The sequence below is a fragment of the Merops nubicus genome, unplaced genomic scaffold, assembly GCF_000691845.1.
Source record: "Merops nubicus isolate BGI_N331 unplaced genomic scaffold, ASM69184v1 Scaffold44676, whole genome shotgun sequence".
Lineage (NCBI taxonomy): Eukaryota > Metazoa > Chordata > Aves > Coraciiformes > Meropidae > Merops > Merops nubicus.
In genome coordinates, this window is record NW_008616372.1 from 1 (window position 1) to 9,107 (window position 9,107).

The following is a 9,107-nucleotide window of genomic DNA, read 5'->3' on the forward strand; positions in this document are numbered from 1 at the left end:
CGGCTGCTCACCCCCGACGTCGGCACCTCCCCCTGCCCGGCCCTTCCTCCTGCTGCTCCCCCTGAGCGCTTTTCCCCTAGGAAGTACATCTGGAGGACCTACCACTTAACCTTCGCCGGAGAGAAACTGGCGGATGACAGGAAGAAGCTGAGAGAGTGAGTAGTAAGGTCGTCTTTGGCATCGAGGGGGGGCTGGAGAGGACTTGCTGGAGCCCACCCAGCATGTGCCCAGGCAGGGCTAACTTGGGACTTTGTGCCCTGGCGCAGGTAAGCCTGCCCAAAAATTGAAGGGTGGGACGGGCTCTGCCCCAGCAGACTGAGGGGATCTGCAGGACAGGAAGGTCTCAGGGTGTTCCTCAGGCAAACTGTCCCGTGCTGAGTGTGTTCAGCCACTTCAAACCCCACACCAAGGCCCTGGGACGTACTGCCCCTTCCTTGGCCAGCCTGTCAGACCCCTGCAGAACAGGTTATGCTCACTAGGCTTGGGCCTTGAAGTATCCTGCACGAGCACGAGTGGAGTGGGACACAGAGAAGGCCAGGGATGGCAGCGTGTGTGTGGAGTACATTAGTTCGTCTCCAGGGAAACTGGGAGCTCTTGGGGAGCAGCTACTTGGGATACATGATGTGGTGGAAGGGATCTAGAAGAGAAGTGATCTCTGGAAATTATCCAGTCCAGCTCTCTGTGCGAGCAGGGTCAGCTGGAGCTGGTTGCTCAGAGCTGTGTCTAGTTCAAGTTTGAGGAACGTTGCAGGAACATCCACTGCACGACCTCTGGACAGCCTGTTTAGTGCTCGGTCACCCTCACAGGGGGCTCGGCAGAGCTGCAGAGGTAGGAAGAAGAATTCCAAGCAAAGAGCAAACCAAGGATGAGCGTGTTGGGCTCTAGGCCTGCTCAGCCACCTCTCAGGGACAGACAGTGACAAATGAGTCCCACGTTTCCATGCCCATTCTTGGCACAGGGAGGCAGGAGGGACTTCTGAGCACTCCCTGCTGGGTACCCCAGCCTGTGTGCAGACCAGTGAGAAAAGGTTGTCTGCAGCAGTAAATGATAAGCGAGACGGCCTTAATCAGAGCTGTCCTGGAAGGACTGTGAGCCACGGGTGATAGCTGTTGCAGTTACAAAGGCAGAGGTGACAGCTGTAACTGGTCCTGCATTAGAGCACTGCTCGTGATCCTGGGAGTCCATCTTCCCCTGGGAAAGAGGCTGGAGGGTTTCCCAGGCTGTGGTTCCTGGGAGGGTGGCCCATAACAGCCTCGCTCTCTGTTCAGGTACGGCATCAGAAACCGGGATGAGGTCAGCTTCATCAAGAAGCTTCGAAAGTGACCTGGTGGGTAAGTCTTAAATAGTCATCGAGAGCCACCAATTCATCCTCATCCTCCTCCCTTGTTGCTGAGGCTCAGGGCAGCTGGTGCTGCTGTGTGGTGGAGCCTTTCTGACTGCTGCCCATGGCCTGGCCCTGCTGCCTGTGCTGCTCCTGGAGCTGCCTCGGGTGACCCCCAGCAGGGACAGGAGCCCCAGTGATGTCCTAGTGCTGGCAGTGCTGCCTCTCTCACCCTGCTTTAGACTGAATCTGTCTCAGCATTAAATGCAGGGTTCCTTTGGTTGGTGGTGTGATTGCTTCTAGGACCTTGCTCTCTTCTAGGCTTCAGGAACACCTGGGAAGCACTGTCAGGAATGGGGCTGGGTGCTGCCTAATGCCTGGGAGGACAGAGCTGTCTGTGCTACAGGTGATCACCATCACCCAGGTCCCTTGGGTCCTCCACTGTGGCTCAGAGGCTGAGATCTGAGTGCCTCTTCTCCCCTGCTCCTTAGTGCTCCTAACAGAAATGTCCCAGGGGTGTGTTTTGAGTTGTTTTTCTCCATTTCTGCAAGCTATGAAGAGTCAGGACCAGGGGCCTCAGCTGACATACCCTGTAGATTTTGACTCCCCATTTCTCCAGTTGCTCGTTTATAGAAACTTAAGTTGAGACAGCACAGTGTTGTCAGAGGACAGGACGCTCCACTAGACAAACTTTGGCTGGGGTATTTCTGTGCTGCTGATGCATTTAAGAACAGTTCCAGCACAGGAAGCCCTAGCACCATGTGTATTTACCTGCCTGTAACCCATGTAGACATACTTCTGATATTATAGCACTATTTTTATAAAGTTGTGTATGCAAACACAAGATGTAGCCAAGACTTTCAAGCTTAGTAAGCTTAAAATTGTATCTGCTTCCCCTCCACATCTGTAAACACGCCCAGTCTGTGAGCAGTGGTAGCAGCAGCTTTTCCAGCTGCTTGGGTTTGTGTTGTGCAGCTCCAGCTTGTTGGTTTAGAGACTGTTGCTTTGTTAATACAGGAACTTCTTTTTCTTCTTTTCAACGCTGCCCCATTTGCAACATCCAGTGTGATGAAATGTGTGCCAGAACAGAAGCCACCTACCTGCACACAGTGCCCTGGCCAGCAGTTCCCTGCAGCACAGGCTGACCCCCCTGGCCTGTCTGGGTGTGGTGACAAGAGAGCCCAGCACGCAGTAACCAATGTCACCACCAAATATGTTCTTTCTTAACAGAGAACCCAGCTCTACCAGGACCAGAGTGTGGATTCAGCACCTTCCTGGAAGAAAACTTTCTAACGTTTCAAAGAGAAGCAGACTCCAGTTGAATGGATGTTCTCAGATGTTTTCTGCAGTTGCTATTTGCAGTGTCTGCCTCTGAGCTGTATGTGGAATGTGCTTTCAGGGATTAAAGAAACCTTCTCATTTTCTGAGGCACTTATTTCCAGCTGCAGATCTGCTTCTGACTGGTTTGGGTGCTAGAAAAGGACTGATGAAGGTACATGAAAGGGTGTTAGGTGAGCTCCAGTAACAAATGTAGTCACAGACTATGCAGAACAATTAACAGTAGCTAAAACGCTACCTTACCATTTAATCACCACCTTAGCAGTAGTAAACAACTCCGGTTAAAAATGTAGTATTGAAACTAGTGTAATAAAAATAATGGCAGCAGAAAAGGTTCAATAGAATTGAACAAGGCACAAACGTTCCGTTTTCAGAGTCTTCTGAGATAAGGCAAAATCATGCCTGCCAAGTGCTAAGGAGACTTGTTTAAATTAACCACGGGCAGGGTTACAGGTGTCACTGGATTAGAGGCTTTGTCCCCGTGGAACTGGCACAGCCAATGCACAGACAGTCCCTCTCCAGCGCCTTTGCCCCTCAGTGGAGCTGTGCGTCCAGGTCGTACTTCTCACAGAACTTGTCTGTGAAGGGTATGCAGGTGAGGAACTCGCACCACTCGCACTTGATGGGGTAGAAATAGAACAGAATCACCAGTCCTGAGAAGAGCGCGATGAAGATGAGCTGGAAAACTATAATTTGGCATCGCTTCCTATATAAATCAAACTTCCCAAAGCTAATGTAGGGCAGGAAGGCGAAGGAGAGGAAGAAACCGCTGATGAATCCTGAAATGTGAGCGAAATTATCGATCCAAGGCAGGAGGCCGAAGGCGAAAAGAAAGAGCACCACAGCCAGCAGCTTGAAGAAGGCCCTCCACGGGCGTGCCAGGATTTGCCAACTCTGGAAGAGCTCCACAAAGAGACAGGCCAGGATCCCAAACTGGGATCCCGCAGGGCCAACCTGCAGAAGAAGAGCATCAGAGGAGAGATCGGGCACGAGCGTCTGCCTGGCTCCTGCAGCCAGCTCCAGGCATCAGGTGTTACTCAGCTCCTCCTTGGGTGTTTCTGGGGAGAGCGACAGCACAGCCTGCAGCTCCAGCCTTGAAACGGGTTCAGGGGGTGAGGGGCCTGGTTTGATGAGGATCAAGGCAGCCAGCAAGCCAGCAATCGCCAGAATACACTTGATATGGAAGGAGGGCGGATCTGCTCCAAGTCCCCAAAGGGGGGGCGGCCTGAGGGCAGTCTCCTGACTCCCCCCACCCACCAGGCTCTTTTGAAGGACCTGGAAGACAGCCCTCCAGGTCCTGCCATGTAGTCTTGTAAAGTGAAGCTGGACAGTCACATCAGAGTTCTCCAGCTGTGGCACATGGACAGGGACACTCCTGGACAGTCTGTGGGAAAAGTGAGCTCTGCTCTTTGCCCTTCTTCCTGCCACACCCACGTGGAGGGTCTCTAGCACCAGCTACAGCTCTCGGTGCCCAGCCTGCCAAGGGCTCTCTCATCCCATGGCTGGACAAACCCCCCTGGTCACTACAAGCATTCTCAGTGCTGCCAGACCAGGCCAGTCACCTGGAAGGCCCAGGGTACTTTGGGGAACCTTACTGCTCAGGGCCTATGTGATGGTGTGGTGCATCTTCTAGCTAGAAATCTGCCTGGCTCTGGTGTTGCTGCCCCTGCCGGGGAGGCACGAGTGTGTAGAGAAGGCTTGTGTTCAGCCCAAGTCACCAGGACCCTATTCTGCAGGAGACCCACCTCTGCTCTGTAGGGTAGAAATATTGCACTGGCAAGGTTCCCAGTGATGCCACTGAGCAGGTAGATGATAGAGATGCGATGCCATCCTGCCAGCTTCTCTAGGTCCCGCAGGATCGTCATTTGGAAACAGACTGACACCAGACAGTGCAGGATCCTGCCAAGTTCAGAGTACAGGAGCTGAAGGAGCAGTCGCTCCAGTCACCCCTGTGCTCGTGTTCCTTGCCAAGCCTTGTGAGGAGCTCCTGGCCTCGCCCCCACCTCTGCTCTCCCTCCCAGCCCACGCAGCACGGTGAGCCTCAGCACGGCCAGCAGCTCGGCACCCCCAGCCCCCTCGCAGCACTCCCTGGGCCAGGGCTGCCCCACCCAGCCCGAGGAAGCCCCACCCCTCTGCTTACCCAGCGTGGAGGAACAGCGAGAGCCAGAGGCGGTAGAACTGGTCAGGGACTTCTGGATTTAGGAAAGGGAGGAGCCCACAGACATCATCCATGCAGTGCACCTAGGGCAGAAGGGGGGCTGTTACCCAGGCCGAGGCTGCAGGCAGCTCTGGAAGAGGGGCAGCTTTCCTTCCCCACTTCATGTACCAAACCCTGCCTCCAGCACCCTACCCTGACTCCCACCTAGACTGCAGCAGTCACCCCCAGATCTTGCCAGGCTGCTCAGGGGAAGGGGAGGGAGGAGAGGGCAGCCACAAACCCAGCTCCACACTCACCTGAGAGCAGAGTGTTGCCTCCTCATGGAAGTAGCCCCGCATAAATTCACAGTACTCCCGGGAGGTTATTTCACACCTAGAGGAGGCACAAGCAATCAAAACGAGCAACAAAACCAGGTACCAAAGCTGAGCTCTTTACAGCTGAGGAAGGACCACCAGAGCCTGGGGAGGCTGGGTCTCTGGGGGAGTCCTGTGCCTCTTCAGCTCAGCCAAAAGCATACTGGTCTTGACTCTCAGGGACTGAGAAACTCCTTGGGGCAGCACTGATTTTCCTCCCTAGCAGGGAAAGCCAGGCCCAAGCACTGGGCAATTGACTCAAGCTGTGGAGCAACATGAGAAAGAAGAGCATCCTCCTCCTTGGTAAACCCTGAGCACTCAGGCTACATTGGCCTCAGCCTGGAGTCCCCATCAGGACTGGCCCTTCCCAGTGCAAAGTGCAGAACTCCCCAGCAGAAGAATTAAATCCCTTGGGATTTAAAATCCCAGGACCAATTGAACAGGATACCCTCCACACCAAAGTCTCAGACTGGCTGTTACCTCCTGCTCTTCCCAGAGTCCTGCTCTGGCTGGGAGACCTGTTATGGTTCCCTGTCCAACTGCCCTTCCCAGCAGGGCTCTGGGATGTGTGTGGAAAGGACAAGGAGGACAAATGGCTGTCTACAACCTCAGAAGGGTTCCCTGTGTCTCACCCCAATGTCCTGTCCCTCTCCATACAGGTAAACTCATCACCTTCCTTTGGTCCCAATGCAGCAGGGCCGGCCTGTGATGACGCAGTCCATGTGAAGGTGGTTGGTGTAATTCCCAGCACTGTTTTTTGTGCAGATCTGGAAAATGACAACAGGCTGCAGTCAGAGTGCTGTGGCTTTGCTTGCTGCTGGGTCAAGTCAAAGCAGCCCCTCTGGGAGAAGCCAGTCCCACAGACATGGGTGTCCCAAGGCCTCCCTCCACAAGCAGGATGGACACACCCCCTGCCTGAGTCCCAGCCAACACCTCTGCAGCCAAGAACAGAGCCCTCAGCCTGAGCTGGTCTCTATCACCCTGGTACCCTGGCAAGGCACAGGGCCTGAGTGGCCACAGGGGAACTCTCCTGCTGTTGGAGGGCTTTGAGCCTTGGCTGGATGAAGCCACAGCTGCCCTGAGCCGGTGCTTGTGACAACAAGCAGGAGGTGGCACCAGTGGCACCCCTTCCACCACCACAGCTGTGGCTCTGCAGTGGGGTGCCTGTGCCACATTCCAGCTGCCCCTGCAGGCTCTGTGCCCCCGAGGTGCTCACCGGCCACTTGGTGATGTCATCTGGCCACTCGTGGGGCTCCATGGAGGCTGGCTGCTCACACACCCTGCAGCAACAGAAAGCAGGGGTCAGCCTCAGAAACAACCTTCCTCAGCACCGGGCAGGATGCCCCCAGGAGCCCCCAGGCTGTCCCTGCCCCAGGGCTGTGGTCCCACAGCTCCTCTGTCACTGGCAAGGGGCTGGTGGCACTACAGAGTGTCAGCCAAGGCTGAGCTGACCAAAGCTGCAGCCCCCCTCCAGCGGGCAGAGATGAGGGCTTGAGGGCATGCAGCGACCCGCTGGCTCCTTCCCAGGGAGCCACCGCCCAGGGGTGGCCGTTCAGCTGGTCTCAGCTCTACAGCAGCCCATGGTGCCCGAGGGCACAGCCGTGCTGTGGGCCAGAGGTGTGCTGGGAACATGACATTCCCAGGCAGGAGCCTGTGTAGGGAGCAGGTGAGGAGGATGAGGGGGAGAGGGATGAGGAAGGGCACCCACAGCTCAAAACAGGCCACCATGCAGGTGGGAAGCCAATGATAATGGAGATTAGGAGTGAGCAGAAGATGATCACTCTGCCTCAGCCTCCGCTGCAGTGTCGGGGCAGGTAGGGACATCACTGTCCCCACGTCCCTTGGTCTCCAGAGCAGCAGCAGTCCCAGCCAGCTGACCCGGGGCTCCCTGCCTCTGTGCCACAGCTGCCACAGCTGCCACAGCAGCCCCATGCCCCCCCCAGTATGGCAGCTGGGCTAGGCAGGACCTACCTCGGGTCCTGATGACAAACAGACCCAAACTGCCTCTTGCTCCCTGCCAGCATTGGTGTGCTGGGGTGATGGGGCCACTTCACCCACACGGCCAGCGTGGACTGCAGGAGAGAGGACAGCTGTCACCGTGAGGCCCGGGGGGGGCGCGGCGGGACAGGCCAGCAGGGGGCCCCGTGCTCACCGAGCACTCCTCCTCCGAGGTCTGCACGCAGCCCGACTTGTCGTTCCGCACGCAGCAGGCAGAGTGCTTCTCCTTCTCCCGCTTGGCGCTGATGAAGCTGTGCACTTGCTGGTCCTGCCTCATGCACGGCGAGAACTTGGCCCCGAGGTGGATCAGGGCCTCCTGGCAGGGTGGAAACACAGCCTGTGATGACTGCCTGGGGCAGAGCAGACTGGGGGAACCCCTATCGAGACCCAAGGGACCAGGGACAAGTCCTGCCTGATGAAGCCCAACACCCATCAGGCATACGCTCAGTATTTGCTTGAAGAAGGTAAGCGCAGAACAACAGCTCAGGGATTTCCTTGCCCATGGCCCCAGAAAGGCCAACGCTGTGGCTGGGAAAGGAAACTTTGGGACACGACAGCCTTTCCCAGGGGGAATGGCATCAGGAAAGCTGTCACACACCACACAACTCCCCTATTTTCTCTAGCCCCGTGCCTGGCTTCGTAGAAGCAGCCCACCTCCAGTCCCAGCCAAGGGCACTCACTGAGCTGGGGCCGATCCAGAAGTTTTCTTGCTGAACATATTTGACATTTTCATAGACCCCTCTGTTTCGCAAGACCTGCAAGGAGAGAAAGCAAGAGCCCCATGAGCTCCTGCCCCCAGGGTCAGCAGGGCAAGCAGCAAGGGCTGGTGAAAACAGCACCCAGCATAAACAGAAATCCCCACAGCCCATGACCAAGCACACGGTTCTCTTGAACTGGCCCTTTGCAGGATCACAGGTAAACCCCCATCAATGTGTGGGTACCTTCATCTTAAGATTTCACTTAAAATATCTATCTCTGGCTACTTCAATTTTCATTAAATCCTGGGGCCTGGAGAACTGGGAGTGGCTTGAGTGCCTGCTAAAAGCTTCACACAGCTCAGAGGCATAAGCAGCACCTGCCAGCAGTGTAGGCCTGGGTGCTGGTGACAGTGCTCTGCCAGCTGGCAGACACACAGTTCAGAAGCTCCCCAGGGCATCCCCTGCATGGAGTGAGGATATGGCTGTGGAGACACATAACCCAGAGACCTTTAACGACACGTGGGAAGGCTACAAACACCTCCAAGATCAGCTCTCAAAGTCAGGACAGGTCAGTTTTGCTCCCGGCAGAAGCAAAATCCTGCAACCGTTGGAAAAACTTAACCCAGGTTTGACATATTTCCCTGGCACAAACATCCTTCTGGTCTCCACCAAGAGGGGAACAAGCTTTTTGGAAGAGCTCCCAGCATACACATGATGAGAGCCTGCACAGAGCCCATCATGCTTTGTGTGGATTATAATCTCATGTCAAGAGCAACGTGGCTGCAGGAGGAAGAGAAGGTGGCGTGGGGGCTCACAGAGATGCTGCAGGCAGCCCCACAAGGCTGGACACCCAGCGTGTGGCCATCAAGGCCCTGAGACAAGCAGCCAGCTGCAGGCTGAAGGCTGAGACACAGCCATGCTCCAGGCAAGGCAGGGGTTTTACTCACTGAATCAACAGTTTCGTGTTGTGAGAACCCCACAGGGGCGATGCCGTAGATGCACACAGCGAGGATGGTGATGAGCGAATGCACAAAGGTGACCCAGTAAGTGAAGAAAGGCCTGGATGGAGGGAAAGGGAAAAGATCAGAGGCAGTAACCCAGGCACATCACACCTACTCACAGAACACAGGAGAAAGTCTCTGGTTTTTCCCCAGGGACTTTGTCACAATCTGGAGTACAGGGCCGGGATCACCCAGGGGTGCACAAGACTGGAGGCAATGACCTACAGACCCTGTTTGCTC

The 9,107-nt window shown here is 55.7% G+C and overlaps 1 protein-coding gene across 1 annotated transcript; it reads right to left on the reverse strand.

The window, feature by feature from the left end:
- Positions 1-2,870: 2,870 nt before the first annotated feature.
- Positions 2,871-8,925, reverse strand: RHBDF1 (rhomboid 5 homolog 1 (Drosophila); the record flags this gene model as incomplete). Its single annotated transcript, XM_008942808.1, has 10 exons — positions 2,871-3,613; positions 4,405-4,558; positions 4,800-4,900; positions 5,114-5,189; positions 5,843-5,937; positions 6,387-6,450; positions 7,142-7,242; positions 7,323-7,484; positions 7,849-7,923; positions 8,814-8,925. Coding segments are annotated over 10 exons (1,360 nt in total), but the record flags the coding sequence as incomplete, so codon positions are not given.
- Between the last annotated feature and the right edge of the window lie 182 nt (positions 8,926-9,107).